General features: G+C 44.8%; 1 protein-coding gene across 1 annotated transcript in view; it reads right to left on the bottom strand.

Annotated features, from left to right (window-relative positions):
- The window catches only part of LOC134541810 (uncharacterized), a 126,178-nt gene that overhangs the window by 80,223 nt on the left and 22,577 nt on the right, over positions 1-23,378 (bottom strand). The window contains exon 3 of the mRNA XM_063385503.1: positions 3,585-3,738. Coding sequence (XP_063241573.1) covers positions 3,585-3,738 — 154 coding nt within the window. The remainder of the gene's footprint in view (positions 1-3,584; positions 3,739-23,378) is intronic.

Genomic DNA, 23,378 nt, shown 5'->3' with positions numbered 1-23,378 from the left:
CAGTCATCTGGAACCCAGCCAGCCGCACTTCGATCCTGCAAGGTGCAACGTGTTGGAATCCGCACCATGTCGTTATTCATATCCGCATCAAAAAAACAAATGTTGCGCATTCCGTAGAGACCTGCAAAAATTCGCGGTTTCGATGGCCTTCAGGATAGACTGCACATACATACCACCTGTACACTCGGGCAAATTAACGCAAGTTCATTGGCTGCCGACTTGTAAGTCGTCTCAGCTGGTTTGTCTGTGATTCGATCCTTCTTTGGTTGAGGGTTTATAACTGGTTGAGATTCGTCCAGATGAACAGTAAGCCAATAGCAAAATTATCTAAGAGGTATATGTGTTTGAATTCTAGCCTATCACCGAATGAATCCGCGAATTTTGCAGGTCTCTTACGCATTAGCGCTGATTAACGTGCAGCGGCCGCCTCCATTAGCGGATGTCGAAAGTATTTGCTAGTAGGGAGCTGTATGGTGGTTGGCTGATTTGAAGTTTCGGGCAGTGAGAGGTCTGTGCAAGAACTTGACGAGAATGCATCCGACGGGAATTCGAATAATTTTTGCTGTGTTCAATCGGGCCTGGTTCTTTCTCAAGAGCCGAAGCTTGCTTCGACGTGACGGCGAAAGACCGACAAATGACGGATCCTCTCGTCGCGCTGTGACAACTAGTCCCGTCCACACGCGCACATGTCTTGTCACGCCACGGGGCAGGCCGCTTGCAACACACGGACACCCCCACCTGAAGACAGTCACTGAGCTGCGGCCTCACAACCATCTAGGACTGTGCGGGAGGTCGAGCTAGGCCCTATGTGGTTTGTGCAAGTGAAAAGTGTTTTTATATTTTTACAGATTTTTAAATTATTTTTAATATTTTTTAATATAGCCTAAGTAAAATTATGTTTGGTGAAATGGGTAAATAACAATCAAATAGCGAATTCTTCCGAAAACATACCAAATGAAAATGTCACAAATGTGCCGTTAGCCACATGTGTGACATGTTTGCATAATAAAAATAAACTTAATTTAAATAACGATAATTAACTAGCCCACCTAAAAAGAAATACATGTTATTATATGTCTGTAGCTTTCAAAATCATTCATATATTTAATAATATGTGTCAAGTCAGTAATGTAAACGGTTACGTAACACCTATAAACTTCTATCCTGAAAACGTGAAGGAACTTGGTCTTGCGACGAACGAAACTGAACATGAATGTTACGTACTTTCTCCGCCGATTAAACGTTCAGGAATGTGAATGGCTGCGGCTTCTCGGGAGCCGAGTTAGCGGGAAGCAGAATGTCAAGGCGGCGGTACAGTCTGCTCCAAGAAGCCTGCCCCGGTCTGGCGGCGGTAACTGTAGCGACACTCGCTCAGCGCTGGACAACGCTAAAGGCCGGGCTACATTCGCAATAGCACGCAAACAGCACACAGATAGCACACACGCACAGAGATAGCACAGAGCTTGATGATACATTCACGCATAACACAACACAAAAGAATACCGGAAGCATTAAAAAAAAACTTAATTTTTAAGAAATAATGTACATATCTATAAAACCATAAATATATATTTAATTAATGTCAGTTATAAACGACTTTGTAAATCATATATGAGTTTTGAAAATGTAAGTGTAAGATTTTTTAATAGATTACCCTTGTGTGCAAGGACAGTATCTTTTGATAAGTATAAACAAATCTTAGAACAATGGCTCATATCCAATCCTTTATACTCACTAGACGAATGGAACAATTTAAATTTTAATGATCTTAAGTTTGTGTAAAGTTATATTATTGTTAAGATGTTTTTCTTTAAACTTAAAAATGTGTATTTATATATTATTATGTATTTTCAATGACATGTCTATTGCACCCTGTGTCTAATGACAATAAACATTATCAATTATCAAATATAAAATCCCTCTTCTTTAACACATTCATACACGGACTTCCAAGCATTTAATTTAGCTTCTTCATTTTTTATCCTGCGGATCCCCTGTCATACAAAATATTTTTACTTTCTATTACAGCTATCAAATAGCTATCAAATGTGCCTTCCATTTTTATGTCATCGTGTGTTTGAAAACAATAACAAACCACTCAAGTCAACAGCACCAATACTTTCGTGACCATTATTCTTTTATAAGCCCATTAGAGTAGTACTTAAACTGTTTGCTGATTGACTACCACCAGGGTTGCGCACAGAAAATAACCTAAAAGTTAAAAGTTAATGAACTTTCTGTGCGCCGATCCTGTGCTATTTTTCTATGCGCGTGCTATTTGCCAATGTGGCAGCTCATATCTAATAGTGTATGTTGAACTTCTGTGCGTCTGTGCTGTTTGCGTGCTATTGCGAATGTAGCCCGGGCTTAACAGTCACTCCTCCCCCCCCCCCCTTTTCTAGTCAAGTATAATACTTTAGGGCTCGTACGCCCGGCGTCTGTGAAACATGTGTCATGATATACATAGTTTGTAAGTTGTTTTATCTTTCTCCTTTATAACTAGGTGCTGACTGGCGGCGGAGTGACTGGCCAGTGCAGCCACTCACCACCAGAGGGCGCTCACGTCCCTCGCCATAACTCCAGTACTCCACGAGTCCAAGTAAGTACCCGACTCCTCGCATGATGGACTCTGTCCAACTCTCCATCCAGACCATCCTCTATCTCCTGTATTCACTTCTTTCTAGTACATTTTGCTTTGTTAATCACACCTTTTATAGCCTTGTCTACCTGAAAGCGAGTTGTAAGAGTTTTTTTTTTTTGCGATACATTTATAATATTAATCAGTTTATCCTGAAAACGACAAGTTCCTCGGGAACATATCACTGTTCGTTGTTAAAGTAGAAGCAATTCGATTCGTTCACAAATTAAAATTTGTTATAAAAAAACGCCCACGGAACGCAGTACGTGACTGTGGGGCCGCCGTTCTGTCGTCGTCCACGCGGTTAGTGCCACGTAATCGAAGACGATGCAACACTTAGCATTACCCAGTCAGCGGTGGGTAGACAGACCTAGTTGTCAGGGCCGGCGCGTCCATACAGGCGAACTAGGCAACCGCCTAGGGCGCCAAGTAGCTGGGGGCGGCGCAGCACGACACATAACAGCTGATATAATATGTTTAACGATTATTGAAACTAGATGAACATGGATTTTTGTAACAGTTTAGAATGTTTATATTGATATAAGTAATTATTTAAAGTCCACGGTGACATGTTTATGATTTGTAATAAGTAAAAAAGTAATAAAAAAACACAAGCCGGCTTACATTTGATTGTTGACAAAATCTTAGGCTTACGTGATGTATTTTGAGGCAAGGAAAATTTTTTTTGGGGTGTCCGGCCCGGGGGGGGGGGGGGGGGGCGGCATTAAGGTTTTTCGCCTAGGGCGCCAATTTACCTTGCACCGGCCCTGCTAGTTGTTCACGGGAAAACACAGAATAAAAATTTATTTTAGTGATTAATATTATTATTCCAAGTTAACAAACTTGGATGAAGCTAAATTAACCCGGGTAAACCCAAGTTTACTTCTTCTAGCATTTGCCATGGTACGTCCAACGACACAGTTGGAGAGCGAGTGCAGGTACTCACCGCAGGAGAAGACTCGCTGAGACTGGAGTAGCTGGACGAGCGGCTGCTGAGCGGCTCAGGGCTGAGGCTGCAGTAGCTGGACGTGGAGCTCAGGCTCAGGGTGTCTGCTCGCGAGCGGAACGGGCTGAGCTGCACGTGCTTCAGCATGCCGCCGCTGGAACATCCAACACGCGCTCTCAGGAGGTGTCTGTTACCGCGTTTAGGGTAAAATTTCAATCCGGATTGAACCTGGAGTAGAGTGAGGAATCTAGATTGAAATATTACAAAAAAACACTTTGTTGTGGACTGAAGTTGGAGTGAAGTGAGATAATCCCCTCCACTTGTTGAGGTGGACTGGACTGAAGAATCCGGATTGAGATTTTACTTTAAACACGGACTGGAGTGAAAAGAAAACACGCACGAGCAAGCCGCCGCCATATTGCATTGTTCGTTATTGGTCTCTTTGCATTTCAGGCATAATTTGTGAAAATTGCGGAAAAAAGAGCAGAGGAATGTGTGGACAGAGATGGAAGTAAAGTTATTGTTGGACGTAATAATTGAAAAAACATATTTTAAGATTGCTGGACGGAAAAAAAACCACAACATTTTCAGTCAATGTTGACTCCAACTTCGATCCTGTTTACATTTCAATCTGGATTGTGATATTTACCATAAACGCATTTCGTCAGTCTATGTTCGTTACACATTCGCTCCGAGTTCACTCCAATCCAGGTTCAATCCGGATTGAAATTTTACCCTAAACGAGGTATGTGTGTGTGACAGCCAGAGGCCGGCGGGGAATGCGAGCAGGAGGTAGTCGAGGGAACGTGTTCCACATCCGGGGGGAGCCTCGTGGTCCGACACCGGCGCGCTGTTTGCCAACTCCACTGTCGCCATCGGCCTTCCACGCCTCCCGTCTGCTTACAAGCTTTCAACGCCGCGTGGTTGAATGGTTAGCACACCCATGGGCGTCGCAACCAGGGGGGACCGGGGGGATACGTCCCCCCCAATAATAAAAGTCTTCAATTTCTTCTTCTCCAATAATATATTTAGTTTCGTAGTTTCTCCTGTTTAAATTAATGATTTTGTGTGGATATAGCACCAGCAGATACGTTAACTGTGTTTTTACAAATGTGTTCTATGAAAATATTTTTTATAAAAAAATTAATTATATATTGCAACCAACTATAATTAGAATATTTAGGAAAGAAAAATGCCTAAAAACCACCTTTCTGCACCTTCAAACCCCAAATTTTCCCGGTGGAGGACCCACGGACCACCCCCCCCCCCCTTTTTTTTTTTTTTTCAGGGGATGGATATTCCTCAAACAACTAAATCGATTGAAGTCCCCCCAAAAAAATATATCCTTGCGACGCCCATGGCACATCCGCCTACCACCCCATTATTCATTCCGTCTCTGCCGAGGAGTACACAAGTAAATCAGAGTTTTCACTCCCAGGTCAAACATAATTCCTTATTTCTGTCCGAAATCGGTCACTAACGATTCTCACACTACCAACCATACAGCCCAAAACCAAAGAAATTTAGTTTCATCCCGATTTATGTTCGGGTCTACGTTATTTATAGAATTCTTCGTGTTCATAATCTAAGTCTCTGTAATACATTAATATGTTTTAATAAAATATCGTCTACTTTGTATTTTAGTGTTTTGCTATTCTTGACATAAAAAATTTAGAATTTTATAAGATTTTATTAGATGGTGGTCTTAATGTTAGGTTAAACAAGTTATCTCACAATACATAACCATTTTTGGCTAGTAAAATATCTAAATTAATTTACATAATACTCACAAATTGACTTTATTTGAAGAGGAGCTACAATCACCGCAAATACGCAAATATGAATGTACCAATAAATAGTGCCTTCAAGATTCAACTGTTGCATTCAAACACACACGGTCACACAAAAATTAACATAAATATTGGAATCTAAACTGAAACTTTTACCGAGGTCTTCCAATTCCTTTACATTCAGACACTACACATTATTTAAGAGTCATGCAGCCTAAGTATACGTATTAGACAGGCATATGAAAAACACAACGATCTTTTAATGAGCGCAATTATAAAAAAAACAATGACTCCAACCTGACGGTGTAATATTTGTGGATTCACACAGTTACTAAAAAATTGGTTGTCTGTAAAGTCGGTTTACGGACGATAGTTTAACGTGACAACGTCATAACGAAACATTGATGAAATGATTGTATACTTTTATGAATAAGATTGAATCATTTTTATTTAATTATCACTATTTTGTGTGGATACAAAGAAGGAGTGAAATGAAATCTACAATTTAATTGATAAATTTACTTTTATTTGCACTCATGTTTGCTATTTAACTTCTTCCAATCTGTGTTATTCTGTTAAGGATAGGACGATGATAGGAAAAGTAGGAAACTAATGGGAGTGTTTCAAGTTTAATGTGCCTCGAAAAAGTCAAATCGATGGTTGTTTCAATCGAGTGGAAGAGAGATAGATGCGGCGCAAGCGTACAATGAGCGTAACGGGACAATGTGCGTAACGGGACACTTTTTCTTGCGTGCAGCCGACGTTCATCGATTTATTAGACGTCACGTCAAAAAAAATTTGTAAGTGGTTTTCTAAACAATTAAATGTACGATTCAAAATAATTATATTAAGTAAGTAAATTGCCAGTATCTTCACAAGGCACATTATTAATAATTCAGCCCTGAATGTGAATGGGTATAGAAGGAATAGTTAGTGTAGGGTAAACACTGTCCAGTGACAGCCCTCTCCTCTACAGGCTGCCGGAATGACAGGTCGGTCCCTCGGGTAGAGCAGTCGGCTGCTGTGAGTCAGAGCAGACCCTGCCTCTGGCGGGAAACTACATACCGATTTTCAATTTTTCACATCAGTTGAAATAATGCACTAGTCATGAAATAGTTGAAACTGGAACATAAAGAAAGTCATAATGAAATTCCTTCAAGCATGTACTGCGTTTCCAATGGTCCAAAGCTAAAATGCTGGAACTTATTCCTAGCGCAAGCCATGATCTCTCTCAGTCCTTCGTCTCTGACGCTGTGCTCGTAGCAGCCGTCTCTCTATGACGTCACCTGCGACGATACACGGCGGTAAGACCAGTGACTTGTCTCCGCGGGCGTGCAGGAGTCGCGACTGTCGTGTCGTCGTGTGTCGCGGGACTGTCGTGTCGTGTGTCGCGACACCCATCCATTACAAAGGGCTAATGCTAAGTAAATACCTGTTCAGCATAATCTGAGGCGAAACATAAAATGCCCTCAACATGATGCGCAAAAGGTGTTTTATCGGTTTCGAAGGGCTATGGGAGCAACTTTACAGGATTGAGGTTTACTTTATTGGAATAAGAAAACATCCAAATTTTATTAATAAAGAAATAAACCTCATTTCTGTAAGTTGCTCAGCTTTTTTTTTTAACAGCCCTTCAAAGCCGATGTACACCTTTTGCCCTAAACAACCAGGATGGCGAGCGAGACCCAACATCAGGGAGGGCGACATGAGTAGTCATATCACGGCACCTCGTGTCGGAGCCTGTCAACACAACTGGAGGCAGCTCGGTGGCGGCTGGTAGAAAGCCGGGTAGAAGGGGGGGGGGGGGTAAGTGGGGGCGGCTTGTGGCCAGTGTTTCAAGGTCACGGGGCCGGACGACGAGCCTCGCTCGTGCCGCCCCCGGCGGCGGAACCACGCGTCGCCGCCCGCCCGGCGCGTGGCCACTCAGGTGTCGAGCCAGGTGGTCACGAGCACGGCGTGGTCACTATACCTCCAATACAAGCTGTATCCGAATACATGGGGATGCGTCCATACCACATACATCCCTAGTTACCTTAGCAACTGGAGCCACAATGTAGAGGGCACATTTCTAAGGGATGGATAATATCGTAACTTTTTTTACTACTAGCACCACCTGTTGACGTTGGTCGTACTAATGTGCACGTAGCCATTTCGAGCCATGACATCTACGAATATTCAGGATAACGTAAATAACCAATTTTTTTAAAAAAAGTAGCGTGTTTGTTATGAATTTTAGCGTTCAAAATAAAATTTATTATGAATGTCAAAATGTTATCAATACTTCAATTGAGATTGAAATACCCCTATAAGTTTAGGTTCGCCTTTCGGTTATTTTTATAAACGTTTTTATCTGTCGCTAGTTGAGTTATTATTTACACTTAAAACGATTCCGAAGGTAATGGACGTAGGGACGCATCAGTGGATGCAAGTGTCGCATCTCCAGCAACCTCGAGTCAGTGGACGCATGTAGAGATGCGGCATCCCTTGGGAGGATCAGGAAGCAACGAAAAGATGGCCGCACCAACTACGATGCACTTCTGGTGAACGCCTCAGTCAGCTAAGGGATCCATCAGGCTAGTGTTCGGGTGCAGCTACAGAGTGTTCGCGAATTGCGGCATCAATTGATGGGTGGAAACGAACACACAAGCAAGCAATATTTGTTGAGGAAGGTAGGTTCGGAATCGCAACACTGGCCAGCCTGCACTTGTAACTGTGTGTGTCTCTCCTCGAGTGATACGCGAAGACTATCGCTTCATTGCCACGTCCGGAGTGCGAACACTGCGCAGAGCCCAGCTAGGATGGCAGCGTGCATTCAGGCAGGCGAGGTCTCGAGGAAGACGCACCACAACGCCGAAATACCACAACGCCGAACGTACAATAACGCCGAATACCATAACGCCGAATGTCAAAATTGACCACAACGCCGACAGCTAGAAAACTGCTGTGTACCACAACGCCGAAATACATTAACGCCGAAAAATGTCATTGCAGGACTGCCACAAAGGTTAAGTTAGGTAAGGTTAGCACACAAATTCATTCAGTTGTTTTTCATTTTGCTCCTGTGGCCCCCCTTCCCCGCAAAACCATTTTTCGCCGATGTGGTACACAGCAGTTTTCTAGCTGTCGGCGTTGTGGTCAATTTTGACATTCGGCGTTATGGTATTCGGCGTTATTGTACGTTCGGCGTTGTGGTATTTCGGCGTTGTGGTAACGACCCGGTCTCGAGCAGACACGCGCCACACAAGCCGAGGACTAGGGGAGAAGCCGTCTCCACTGGTGTTAGGTAAGGCGTGTACAATGGAGCTAGTGTCTGGGCGAGGTAGCTGTTCCCAGGCGTCAGTCACAAGGCGCCGAGAGCCTCGCTGGTTGACGACCGGAAGCCGGCCGCCGGGAAAGGCGCGGCAGTTGGCTGACGACAGTCTTTACGAGCGTCTACACGCGCCGGCGACGAGTTGGTTGTCGGGCCACAGTCGGCTCGCACGTCGTGAGAGGTACCCAAGCGGCCCTGGCGGCCCCACACGGCCACTGACGTCACGTGCGCATTATTTTTTTTTTGGGATTAGGGCGGCCAGGTCTCGCCATAATTAGCAGCCTGGGAATTCCGCGGACCCTTCGGAGGCCACCGCGTGGAGTGGCGTCGATAACGCGCCGCTGTTCTGGATGCTTCGGGCGTCGGGTCGGCCCGGGATGACGCGATGTCACAACCCCTCCAGTCAGTTTCATAAAAGACGGCCAGCGGGTATAAAAGCGGCGACAGAGGTCTCCGCGGGAGTTAAAAACCAAAAAAATATTTGTAGTTATGCTTAATTAAAGTACCGTTAAGGCATGTTAGCCCGCGCAACATGCATTTACTAAAATTAGTTTAGTTTGTAGGATGATTAATTTTCTTTCTGTTAGTTATAGGTGCTGCTGTCTGGAGCGGATGTGAGTGGTTTGTGTTTGCACTCACCGCCAGGGGCGCTTGCGTCCCTGGCCATCAAATTCCAGTTCCGGAGAAGACATCAAAGCGGACCTAAAGTCCAAGTGCCCAACCCCCGCATGGTAGAATCTTTCTACTCTGGCCAACTCTTCATCCAGACCATCCTCTGTCTCCTGTACTTTCCTACATTTAATGCATGCAAACTTGCATCCCGCATGAAAGTGCCCAGGGTTTTCCCTGTGTCTATGCAGGTTTTACCTGGGCCCAACTTAACTAGCAGTTTAGACTAGAGATAAGAGTGAGGGGAGTTAGTCATGGCGCCAATCGCTGCCATGGCTGGCCAATCCCCTCCTAGCACATGATGCATGCGACCCTCTCCCTGCATGGCTAATCCCAGCATGACTAAGGCGTGATAGGCTTCGGCCTGAGACGCACTTAGGTCCCTCCCTAACCCGGACCCCTCCCAAACACACTTAGTTTTAGTTAGGTTAGGAAAAAAAAATCCGCGGGAGTTCCATTAGGCAAGTTGAGTGGAGTGCGAGTTCGGGACAATGTGTATTATATATAGACACACACACACACTAGCTGAGTGTCCGTACACCGCTACGGTAGTCGTCTACAGGCAGAGCACTCCTCAGAAGAGAGACAGCCAACACGCGGCAGCTGCGGTAAGACAGAGAAGGGGGGGGGGGGGGGGACGCGGGCGGAGCCTGGCAGATAGCGGCAGGAAGGGCGGCGTCTACTCCCGGGCGGACAATTAAGCCGGTCCGCCTGCGAGACGCCAGGGGACTTACTTGCCCGCCGCGCAGGGCTGATTGACGCTATCGTTAGTCCCAATTGCGTCCACTTGCCGTGCCGGCGGGTCTAATTGCCCTTCCCCTGGAGGTGGGCCACCTGCCGAGCACAGCCCCCGGGCTGGTAGCAGGGGGGCAGCACCGGCGCATGTGGGGCAGGGTGGCCACAGTTAGTACTTTCGTACTAGATCTAGTACTTTTTTTCTTTAATGTAATAATATTACAGTAACTCCAATATGTTTTATTATTAAGCGTAATTATTTTTAAAAACTATGGAATTTATTTGAGTGTATTTAAGTTCAAGCATTGCAATGCCATAATAACTTCCTAAATTGTTAAAACCATTAAAAAATTATAATTTAGTACTTTTTTTCAATATAGTAATTTTTTCTCGCCTAAGTTGGTACGAAATATTTTATATTTGTGGACACCCTGATGTGGGGCGTCTCGGGCGAGGGTCGCGGGAGAAACTGTGGGAAACTCCGCCTAACAGCTCCCTCCTCCCACCCGCCTCGCTCCCCTGGAGTTGACTTTCCTCGCGGCGACAGAGCTGCTGCTTGCCGCCTCTCGCACTGCTGCTGCTGGTTAGCTTGCAGAGCTTGATGAACTTCCGTATTACCTTTGAATATATATACTGTATAGAAGTCGCGAGTGGATAGGATTTATTCTACGTTTTTCAGAAGCCAATGATGAGCAGCTTGGGAACTTCACCGCTGCAGTGCGCTGCCGTAACGTCCTGTATCGTCTTAGTTGTTATTTACACGTTAGAGCGCAGCACTGTCGCCCGCTGTCATTCCCCGCACCCCCCCCCCCCCCCACCTATCATTCACTGCAGCTCAAGGTCGTTCAACGGGAGGGGGAAGGGGTGTTTGAAGAGTTCGACACTTGTCCGCTAGGGACCACCACAAGTCGATGCCCTAGAGATGGTGGCGATTGCGGCGGTGAATTAACCAACTACCTCAAACCGTATTAGAAATTTTAACCTGGGCTGGCGACTTCTATACAGTATATATATTCAAAGGTATTACTGATAGTCACCAGGACAGTGGTGGGTGTCCCTGTACAAGCGACACAGCCGAGTCGCCGCGCCTATTTCGCCAAAGCGACATAGCGATCCCGAAGCTTCTAACAGCACATTATGAAGGAATATCGAAACAGAACATTGCTTGTAATGTATGTGGGTGTAAGAAATATTACAATCAAATTATTTAATTATGTGCGTTCGTGCATGGAAACTTGAAAACCTAAGATTTTTAACTTTTTTTAAAAATTAAAAGCTTATTTTATTACTATATTTTTATCTCGTCATTCAAGTATTATTAATATTTAACGTGTAACATTGATCATCAATAAAAAATTAATTAAAGAATGATTAGCGAAACCAAAATAGCTCATTATTTCCTAAATAAATTATTATACATTATATGTGATATTTCAGAAAATTAAAAAAAACAAATATTAAAATGTCCTGGATTTTTTTAATACATGCTGCACACTAATATATTAAGGTTGGACGCACAGAAACCCATCGGCGCAACAAAATAGACTGGCAACGCTGTTGTCGCGCGTCGCGCTGAGAAAGTTCTCGTGTGTCGCAGCACGAGCAGCGCTATGCGTGTCGCGTGTCGCGTGTCGCTGCTCTCGGCGACACGCGTGACGCCGCTCTAGTAAGAGCGTGACGCGACATTTTCCCTGTCGCGGGTGTCCTGGCCCTGCGACTTGCAGCCGGACATAGAGTGAGGCCTGGCCCAGCAACTAACCGCGACTAGCCAGACTGCAGTGTCGCAGGGAGGTACTGGCGCCACTCCGCAACCAACCTGCTCACGAGGCAAGACTCGTGATCGGTAGCGGTAGTGGGGCGACAGCGTGTGAAGCATGTCACGTGATGGTGGCGAGGGGAGGGGGAGATGGAGATACGGTGCGGTGGCGCCCGGATACGGCGGAAGTGAGCACAAAAGCGAGCGGCCGGGTAAAAGCATCGGGGCGGTCACCGGAAGCACCGACATGCACCACGGCACACAGAAAGCTGAGGAAGAGCCTGTGTCCCGCAGGCTGCTCCACGAGGTAGCAGATGTACACAGGACCACTCCGCGCATCGGTCTAGGGTCAGGGTAGACCACAGGCGCCTGTGCCTTATGCCATCACGGTCCCCCACCGGTGCTCGTGCGCGCGGAAACACTCCGAACATCGTCTCACACGAACAGCAATACGCAAGTCCGAGATTCGCGCTTGAAATAACTACGTCACGCAAAAACAATATTTTTTTTTCTGCAGTCGTAATGGTAAAAACTGTTACAATGGATCGGCGAGAAACGGCCATCTCCATCTCTAGACACGGACACTCGTCTCTAACTCGTCTCTAAAGTCCTTAGCAGTTTTCATACCTATTTTATGTTAGCGCGCCTGGTAACACTTCAGCACCCTTCAGCGGTTAGGCTCTGGGCAAGGAGTATAGAAGTAGAGAGAGATTTCACTCCCAGGTTGAACCTCTTTCCTTATTTTTTCTCTGATAACCGCCACTATGTAATGTAATAATACCAACAACCAGCGTGAAATAAACCATGCAAATATGTATTTTAAATACGTATTTTATTAATGCATAATGTTAAATTATGGTTTAAAAAGTTTTCGAGCGGTTTTTTTATTTATTAAATGTATGTACAAAAATTGAATTCAATGTTATTGTTTAAGAAGGTAATTTTGTTTGTCCCAATACCGCAGGATCTAGGGCTCCATATTGTATAGGATCTAGGGTGTTATTTTTATTCTAGATTAATGGAAATATTTTTAATTCCACCCCCACCCCCCCCTCCCCCAACAATTTTTTTAAAATTAGAATCGTTCTGAGAATAACGTAGATTATCATCTATCCATCAAATTAATAACTTATTCTGAAGTCCAACAATTACACATAACCTAACAACCCTTTCAGGATCATTAGGGAAACTAAATTTTTTCACGTCGTTTCTAGACTTAATATTTTCACAGTGCGGCACCCAACATCTTCCAAAAGTTTTCTTCTTAACTTTTTCTATCTCAAATTTTTAAATAACTCAAAGTAATACCAAATTGCATTCGTTTCAAATTCAAACTATAACAGTAAATGAATGATTTTAAACAAGTAAACTAAAGTAAATTTCTAAAATAAAATCAGATTCCTTCATCAAAGTCAAATTATTCAAAATAAAATTATAAAATTATTTATTTTAAAATAGCTTTCTCACGTTGGCACAAGTATTTTCCACAGTCTTCAATAAGCCATCGTGGGTCCTATCTAGTGACTATCCCTTGGCCCCGGGTATAAAAGTTTCCAAACCCGAAGTCATAGCCACAACCGTAATAGGACGTGTTCTATTTTTCTGCTATAACCACGAGCGGAAGTGGCAAAATGGCGGACCCACGTGTAGCAATATAAACCATTATATAGTTCTTTTTTTAATTAGAAGACCTAACAAACAAAATGGTATGCCATATTAAATTTTATGACAGTAAAACTACTCTGGAATATATTTGGTACTAAAAGAATCATAAAAAGAAGTAATCGTAAGTTTAAAATCCCAAATTAAAATGCATTGTGTAGTGGTAAAACGCGGGTTGTTGTACGCGAGGGGTTATTTGTGACGTGCTTCAAAACCTAATTATTAAAAAAAAAACAAAAAAAACAGATAACTGGATTTAAAAATAATAATTTGAGTAATTTGTTCAACAGCGACAGAATGAACTACGACGCTGTATATCGTAAATACATTGAATATTGTTTTGTTTATTACTTGTTTCTTATTTTCAAATTATTAAAATAAATACATTATGAGGCGTAGTTTATTGTCACTGTTGAACAAATTATTTAAAGTTTATTTTTTTATCACTTTTTAGCTCATTCAAAACAATGAAAGTTTGTTCTTTAAATATTTAAAATACAATTTTATTCTATTTTCAAACTAAAAGTTGCACTTCAATGTATAGCTATTCAGTTTTTCGGTAGGTTAAAATAATAAGTGGTTTTTACGGCACATATCACCAAGAACAGAAAACAGTGAAAACTTAAAATTAAAAAAAAAACTAAGAAATTTATTGAATGTAGACCCTTTTTTTTTTTTTTTGTTAAATTGACAACATGTTCATCCTACCCCGATATGCTTGCTTTGGTCGGAGAATGCATTGGCTGGTTCTCTTGTTAGCCTTGTGGGTATCGTAATGGTATGGAGAGACATGCGTACAACAGAAGGTAGAGCAGTCAGGCCACAGAACAACCAAACCACACAGAAGCCACAAGGAGCGGTGCACCGGAACCCTCGGCTCTTGATTGGCCACTCCGCGCCGTCCCTCGACGCGGCTGGCGAATGGGAGTGTGCCGTCGTCCTACTGGCCAGCCCGGCCATGGCGGACGACAGGCACAGCCGAGTTCACACGCACGTGGCACTACTCGCACGAGACGTGGTTGCGACAATGTTCGTGTGGCGTCGTGAACAGGTGCGGGTCGCCCTGGGCTCGCCGGAAGTACGCTACCCCCCCCCCCCCTCACGGGGTGAGGGGTGGAGGACAGCTGGCGTCCCGCCAGGAGAACCCAGGCACGGGTCCGACACACACCACGGGGGTTCAGTCGTAAGATTTCGATGTCCCGACATGCTGATCGCTCGCCGAGATCGGAACAACCAGTTTCACCGACAAGTGTTTGAAATGCTGTTCCAAGTGCTCTATCGGTACGAGGGTCCGCTCTCTGGCAATGTTCGTGTCTATCGACTCCCACCCCTACTCTTCTGCCTCCCCCTTCCGGAACTTCCAGACAAAGAACATGGCGACACTAAACAGCCCTTGTACCTTCATAATTTATCACTAAATCGTAGCTATTTATTTAAACTCTGCGCTTGCAAAACGGTAAGATACTGTAAAATCGTGGAACAACACATTTTATGAATAATACAGTGTCTTAAATTAAAGAAACACATTGTCTTTGTTTAGCACGAAACAAAGGAAATATAGAGCTAAGTTTCACGCTGCACTAGTACTACTTCAGGTAGACGCTGTTTACACACAGTCTGAACTACTTCAGGAAGACACGGTTACACACAGTCTGAACATGTTTAGTTCGAGGCCATTTCTCATTCAACCTTCACAGGTTGGCAAAGTAGTTAGCAACGACATCTCTTCTACATAAGTGTCTGACTGCTTGTCGGGTGCTGAGAGCATACAGTCCATTGCGAAAAAATTGTTCTTCACTCAAGTTCGTGTAATATTTTCAAAGAATTAAATTAAAATATTAAGTAAGTATTTTATTGTTTTAAAATTGATGCTGACGATAATTCAGGTAGACTTGCTCAAATAAATAGGAATCATTCGATGACAGTAGACAATCGGTTATGGAGTTGAACACACTTTATTCCAACTGCAGTGTGTGACCGCATACTTTCACGTTTGTTGACGTGTTTACTTAAACGTGTTTACCTAAGGGTGTTCAGTTCCGTGTGACCGCGTCCTGAGTTACGCCGTGGTTAGTACTGGAACATGGACAGCCAATAAGGACGGCCGGAACACGAGCACAGCGCGTTACCACTACGCCGCCACGCTCTTCGCCCACGGCACGTCTCAGGACACCAGAGAGCGCGACTGAATAGGCAGAACATGGCCACTGAAACAATGGCGCGGTTGAGAAGTGCCAACATCAAAAATTAAGTTTTAAATAGAAATAAAACATAAACATTATGACCTAAATAAAAAAAAGTAATTTTGCAGACATTATTAGTTCTAATATATGGAATAGTGTATAAAAGAAGTGACGTATTGAGTATAACTGCAAACTATTATACTTTGGAAAATCGTTTGACAGTGTTGAAATACGTTGGTAGCAATGAAACAGCATGGCCATGAGCACATGTGCAGACGTGTGTTCGAGTGTATTTTATGCAATCGAAACTGAATATGATTTTCAACACTCATACTTTGCGGCTAAGCGGTTTTAAAGTTTTGAAACAATAGTACTTTAACATAGTGTTTTGGTTGGTTTGTATTGTAAAACAGATAATCTGAAACATTTATGGTGAATGCTCCCTGCAAAACGAACGATAAAAAAAATAATCAAGGTAGCCAATATTTTCTTTCAAAAGGTTAACGACTTTTAGGTTGTTAGGTTGGCGAAAAACACCGCACAATTCGCTGTTTTCCAAAGAAAATAAGAGCGTTAGTCATAGCAGTGAGGTAGTCATAGCAGTGAGGTGAGACTCATCTTCCTTGCTTTCTACTGGACACTGCTGGAGTGACGACACTGACCACACTGGCCTGCGGGGTGGGGGAAATGGGGGGGGGGGGGTAGGTGTTTCCAAACATGGGCTGTCGTGGGCGGGGCGGCCCTGCAACCTCCCCTACCCCCCTTGATCACATCAGCAACACTCGCTGCGAGTCGCTGGCCTCAGATGTCCGCCTGCCGCAGTTATACAACTACTGAAGCTGGACTCACAATAATGGTCCGTTCCACCCGCCCGTCAAGCCAATCAGAAGGCCCGGAAAAATCCATCCGTCCACAGCAGTTTGACGTTTCATACAAATATTCGTGTGAATTAAATTACGTATGGTAGGACTCGCACTGTATTATTTAACAAATACCTACCAGACTAATTTAATTTAACGATTTAGAAGTAATTAATTTTCATGATCGACAGTCAAATCTCCCTGTACAATACAAATTTTTACTGCTATTTAAGTCTTCCAGCTGGACGGATGGTGGACGGACGTGACATATCATTGAGAGTTCGCCTTCATAACACGACAGACGTATAGTCATCTTTGCAGTTCGACCTGGCATTTTTGGATGAATTTAGAGCTATAATCTACAACAGTTAATTATTTATAGTGCCATGTATTTTTCGCGAAAATATTTTCAGACCAGATGTGTGTTAAAACTGTGTAGCATTGTCTGTGCATCGTGGTTGGCTGGTTTTACGTATCTACTGTCGGCACACCAATCATAGTCATCGATTGCTTAGGGTAATTACAAGGGAACAATCGCCATTGCGGGAATACCTTTTGCAGTGTAATGAGCAATTAGATTTTTTCGCGAAAAATACTTGCCCCTAATTATTTCTGACCCAAGATATTTCGACCATCACCTTCTGACTACGCAAAGAAGAAATAAGGACAGAAGCGATGGATTTCAGAAAATTCGCGTTCTGATCTGATTGTGGATATTAGCACATCCCCGCTAACAAAATGGCCGACACCAAGGTAAACCAATTCGATAATTACCGACAGACGGCGCTTCTTTCCTTACTTACTCTGCGTTGTGGGGCAGAAGCCTTGGCTGAGAAAACACGCCACAGTACAGTGTTTGTTGCAATTGGCCGTTTGTTGCTACTGTCTGAGAGCATTCCAGACCGTTCACGCAATTGCAAATTAACAATTTAGTATTTGGAGACCAACCAACCGCTGAACCAACTCTCGAGGTATTTCCATGTTGTTTAAAAGCCGAGCAGTCCTTTCGCATTTCGCGCCAGGGTGGACTCAATAACAGTCCACGCATACCGAGTCACTCTAGAGCACTTGGTAATGACACGAGAGGTATGCATGGAAACTTGACAATTTTGCAGATTCATTTGGTGTCAGATTGAAATTCACAGTCGTGTGTATTCTCTGCCCACATTTGCTTGCCTACTGACAGACTCATTACTGAGAAACTTATCCTTTCCCATGGGTCGTCATGACTCAGTCACTTCACTGCCAGCTGGGGGTCAACCTGCTGAGTCAGAGGGGAGTGACAAAAACATTGTAAATCTTAAGGTATGTGGATTCATTGCGCGGTATGCACGATCGGGCCACAGTTTATCTGAACGACTGTGAGCTAAAGAAGACTCGCGGAGCCGGTAGCCGACGACCACGTTGACACGTAGAGGACTGCGCAGTCCATCCAGGTCACTGACCCCGCCCTGATGGTCGCTGCCAGGTCGTGAGGCCATGCTCAGAGTGGTCCAGGGCTTCCAGCCAGACCCGCTCGGCAGTTTCCGGCAGTGTTCGGCTCGCAGACACGACAGCCGGGAGTCAGGAACATCTGGAGGTCGTAAAGGTGTCGGGACCTCGCAACGCCACGCACGCGGTGCTTCCTGCAAGCAGGCCCGCTTCCGGGGTCGCCGCGACAATCCGGCAGCGGCTGGAACACGGGCTACAGTTGGATGTTGCAGTGCATCTTCCGTCTTCCCGGCGGAACACGAACAGTTGCTCGTTGTTTCAGGCGGGAAACTACGCCACATCCTGACTTGCGAGCCGTGGGCCGTCATGAACAGGGCGAACACGCGCGCTTGCTGTGGTCTTCACATTTTGTAGTTTCGTGAATGAATACAGGGGGGCACACTTGTGGGCTTATGTTGGAAATAAGTAAAACTCAGCACCGGTAAAGTGCTGCGGTATAAAGTGTTCGACAGTTCGCTGCTGGCAACGGTGAACTGCGTGGGTTGTCCTGACCGGTCTCGGTTCTCTTTCTGTGACGGGATCCCCCAGTTGGAACGTCTCAGGTCAGCAACCAATGAACAGGCCATATTTGTCCGAGTATATGGAGGACTTTGGAGTCTATACTACAGCTCACAGACTACGAGGTGTGATCAAAAATACTGTGAATAATATTATTACGAACAAAGTATCTAATAAGCTGACATCAAATTTGAACTAATATCCAAAACACTCTCCTCGGCCAGCGATGGTGTTGAAACATTTTCCTTTAGCACGACCCATTTCTCTGGTCTCCAATTCGCAAACAAAACAATTTTAACGCGTTTTCCGAAATCCATGATCACAGATATGGAAACTTCGCGCATTCAGGTGGTTGGAAAAGAGCCTCGAAATTCACTCTGCGCGACAAAAAAAAAGTTAGTCATAAATCCGCAACGGAAAGGGTTACACGAGTTATTTGTCCGAGGTCGTGTGAATGTTGAGGTACTCTACAAGGTTAGCTAAGCACGAGAAAAAAGTGGTCGAGTGAAAAGTAGTGCCGGGTGACAGTTTACAACACGTGCATAAACTGCTTGTCGCAGCAGTGCCGCACAGTTACAGAAGTATTCAGCGCCAGACCGCTCGGGCCGGTTCCGCCGAGTCGAAGGAGCGCCAGGACTACCAACAGAGCAGCGAGGTGTCTCGCGAGCGCCCGTGGACTTGAGGCGCAGGGCGTTACTACAGGGTCGCCGACCAGCGCAGGGGCTGGGACGGCTGAATCAACTACAACTATGAACACCCGATACACAATGCACGAAGACGAAGCAAATGAAACTACTCAAGCTGATGCGCGGGACAATGTGGAACCTCGTATTCTTAGCGATTCCGATACCAGTGTGTACAGCCAAGTCTCATTCCACACGAGTATAATATGCTACGGCAGCGTGCTTATATATTCATTTCAGGAACCAGTCTGTCGAAAACGAATTCGGGTACGCGTGCAGCTGATGCTAAGATTATGGTTCAAGAAAAATCTAAAGCTTATAAATGCAACCGTGGCAGCCTTTGTCGCCACACCTCTTTCCGAGCGAACACGTGTTCAAATTTGAGCTCTAAAACAACTGTCTCAAATCGTGCAATATTCCGACGATGAGCAGAACCAACGGCTAGTCGTCTATCCACCCAAGCCCGCTCCGATAACGGAACGACTGATCTTGCCGAGAATTCCTCTTAAAATATACCTGGTGGTCCACGAGAGACGTTTTCACGCAAAAAAAAATATATTACGGTAGTGTAGTGATACTACCCACCCCAATTTTTTTAAATGTTATATCTGCTGGCGTGACACACGGTCCGCGGCGGTCTGGTTATGACGACCAGCTTGGTCTGTCAGGGACCTGGGGCGCGCATACCAGAGCCTGCAGCATGGCTTCCCGCCGAGACACGGCACTCGGGGTATTATTTTTAAAAGCCCTCCGGTGTTTGACGAGGGGGTGAGATATTCATATCCCCTCCCCGCTCCACGGAAGAGAGAGGTGGGGGGTGGGGAGCCAGCCACCCCTGCGTGACTGGAAGGGCGTGGTGCTGTCGCCAGGGTGTGGCCCTTCGAGGGACAGCCAGAAGCCTTGTGTACCTCGCCGCACTTGTGTGCCTTCGTGCCCGAGGCACTGGGCACCCGGCTCGTCTTCATCAATGAATAAACCAAGTTTAATAAGTAATACCTATTATAAAACATACTTAGGTATTAGTCAGTTAAATTGTGTGTCCCATAACTCAAAGTCAAATAGAACAGTTGACATGCCACTTAATAACGGTTATGAATAAAAAATTCAAGAAGTATCGTAGTTTTCGAGTGATATATATTTTTTTCTTTAGTTTTTAAATCTCCTGTGTATCAAAAATTTTTAGTCGCAGTATCTGATAAATTGTTGCGGGTGGGGATTTAGAAATAGCATGTAACAAATAACAGTCCATGCATACCGAGTCACCCTAGAGCATTTGTTGGTAATGACACGTGAGGTATGCCATGGAAACTTGACAATTTTGCAGATTCATTTTGTGTCCGTTTGAAATTCACAGTCACGAGTGTTCTCTACCCACATTTGCTTGCCTATTGACTGACTCATTACTGAGAAACTTATCCTTTCCTGTGGGTCGTCGTGACTCGGTCACTTCACTGCCAGCTGGGGGTCAACCTGCTGATTCACGAGGGGAGTGACGAAAACATTGTGAGTCAATCAAAGAGCAGTGCCACTGTTTACATGTTCGCAGTTTTTCTTGATCTCAGGTATGTGGATTCATGCGCGGTACGAACAACCGGGCCACAGTTTATTGAATGACTGTGAGCTAAAGAAAACTCCCACAGAGTCACGTGACACATAGAGGACTGCTCGAGCCTCCTCGTCGGCACATCTGCCTCGTTCTGTCATTGGAAACGTATTTAAAATGGCATTATTTCCTGAGTTTCACGGGCATTCGAAGAACGGCTGTTTTCGCCGATCCGTTGAACACACAATTATTCCCGTGATAAACTACTATACATAGGGGCATGTATTTTTCGCGAAAATATCTGAGCACTCATTAGACTGCAATGAGTACAAACCTGCAAAATTCGCGGATTAATTCGGTGATAGGCTAGAATTCAAACACATATACCTCTTAGATAATTTTGCTATTGGCTTACTGTTCATCTGGACGAATCTCAACCAGTTATAAACCCACAACCAAAGAAGGATCGAATCACAGACAAACCAGCTGAGACGACTTACAAGTCGGCAGCCAATGAACTTGTGTTATTTGCCCGAGTGTACAGAGGTATGTGCAGTCTATCCTGAAGGCCATCGAAACCGCGAATTTCGCAGGTCTCTAGCAATGAGGTATTCCCACGGTAGAGATTGTTCTCTATTTGACTGGATGCTGTGACTCGTATGCTGGCAGTAGATATGAATCTGAACTAAACCTGGACAAAAACGAAATACAGACAACGATATAAAGTTTTAACACACAATTGGTCTGGAAATCTTTTCGCGAAAAAAATGCATGGCCCTCACTCATCTAGTCCGGCAAGCGCACAGTAGCAAGTCACCGCCAGTCAATTAGCGCACCGCTACATTCCTCCAGACCGGCGGTTGGCTTCCTGCGGCCGACAACCGCTCGCCCGGCCGGTTAGTGAAGGCTGCGGCCTTGCTGACTCCGTGAGGGAGGGGGACGGGGAGTACCGGATACCCTGGGGCGAGCATCTGGCGAGGAGGAAGTCTGCAGCTCTACACGCCTGCCCTCTGGCGAGCTACCGAGCAACTACTCGCTCACGTTCCACACACGCGTGTTCGTGTTTCTGCGCACCGGACCTCGGCTTACACGGGCCCCTCCCTACACTTTAGTCTGGTGTAACCCATACTTGCGAGCCAGGAAACATTCGCGGGTACCTCATTGTTGCCTCTGCGACTGGCTCGCGGTTCACGTGGCGTACTCCGTGCCAATGAAGAGAAGAAGCCTAGAATCACGGCAGCTCAGTACATACACCCGAGAGAGAGAGAGAGAGAGAGAGAGAGAGAGAGAGAGAGAGAGAGAGAGACAGAGACAGAGAGAGAGACAGAGAGACAGAGAGACAGAGAGAGAGAGAGAGAGAGAGAGAGAGAGAGAGAGAGAGAGAGAGAGAGAGAGAGCGCGCGCCGCCGATGCACAGGCGACACTGCTCGAGTGTCTAGAGGATAGTGCAGCCGCACTGAATAAAACCCGAAACCTGAACACAAACATCACTGAAAGGCACAGATAGGTCAAGTATTTATCATAATGACCCAGAATGAAATCATGACATATCCATGTTCTTGGCTGGTCGTAGCTTCACGACAGATAACGGCACTGCAGACAGCGCTACTACCATCTAAAAAAAAAATGTGTGCAACGTACAACCTGACATATCCGCAGTCACACCCAACTTCTCGGTGTAGCCACAGAAGAGCAGTGGAACAACCATGGCGCCAAAGAGCAATGCACTTACACCACTCTCTGCCTGGTCGTTACACTTAACGTTAACACTATGATTATTACACAATGTTTGAAGTTAAACAGTTTCACAGCCAGTGAAGTAATACCAGAATCACGGGGTAACGGAAGTGAGCAGGTAACGTATGTAACTTATATTGTTAGTTGCAGGGCCGGAACTAAGGGGGGGCATGGGGGGCATGTGCCCCGGGCGGCAAATATCAGGGGGCGGCAAAATATTAAAAGTGGTTCACTAAAACAAGTTGATTCTAGTCATTAGAAAAAGTTTTGAAAGTGTACATATCGCAACCAATATGTTAGCCAAGAAATTAAGAAATTTTATTTAACTTGATTATGCATAATTTGTAAATATATTCGTACTTCAAATGCGTTACTTCACTCTAAGAAACAAGTATTACCATAATTCGTGGTCTGGAGTGAGTAAAACCACTGCGATGAGAGCTGGCATCTCAAGGACCCGTTGCGCGGGTGATCACTTGGCTGAGCAAGATGTAGCCCTTTCTCTGATAAATACCCTCATTTTACCAGCCCCTACTCAGTCGCTACTGTGTTTTCATACCATGTGCGTCTCTGCCTGAGAACGGGAGCAGATAGCAGTTCCCGAAACGTCGCTTGTTTCTGTTTTGGAAAAACTATTGTGTTTGTTTCGTCTTTTCGTTTTGTCGTGTTTTTGTCTCGTTTCAACCATTATTGCTGAATTTTTTTTGGGTTCAATATTTTTGTGTCATTATGATTTGTGGTTTTTTTTCGTTCTCTTAGTACATTTTTCGGTAAATATGTAGTGTACGGATTAGCGCCAAAAAAAATCGTACAAATATAAAATAACTTTCATTATATGCTCTTTTACGTCCTCTTTTCATAACCGCCTGCGGAGATA

The sequence above is a fragment of the Bacillus rossius genome (genome assembly GCF_032445375.1).
Source record: "Bacillus rossius redtenbacheri isolate Brsri chromosome 4 unlocalized genomic scaffold, Brsri_v3 Brsri_v3_scf4_2, whole genome shotgun sequence".
Taxonomy (NCBI): Eukaryota; Metazoa; Arthropoda; class Insecta; order Phasmatodea; family Bacillidae; genus Bacillus; species Bacillus rossius.
Note: the sequence above shows the minus strand (reverse complement) of the source record. Positions and strands in the feature narration are given on the sequence as shown.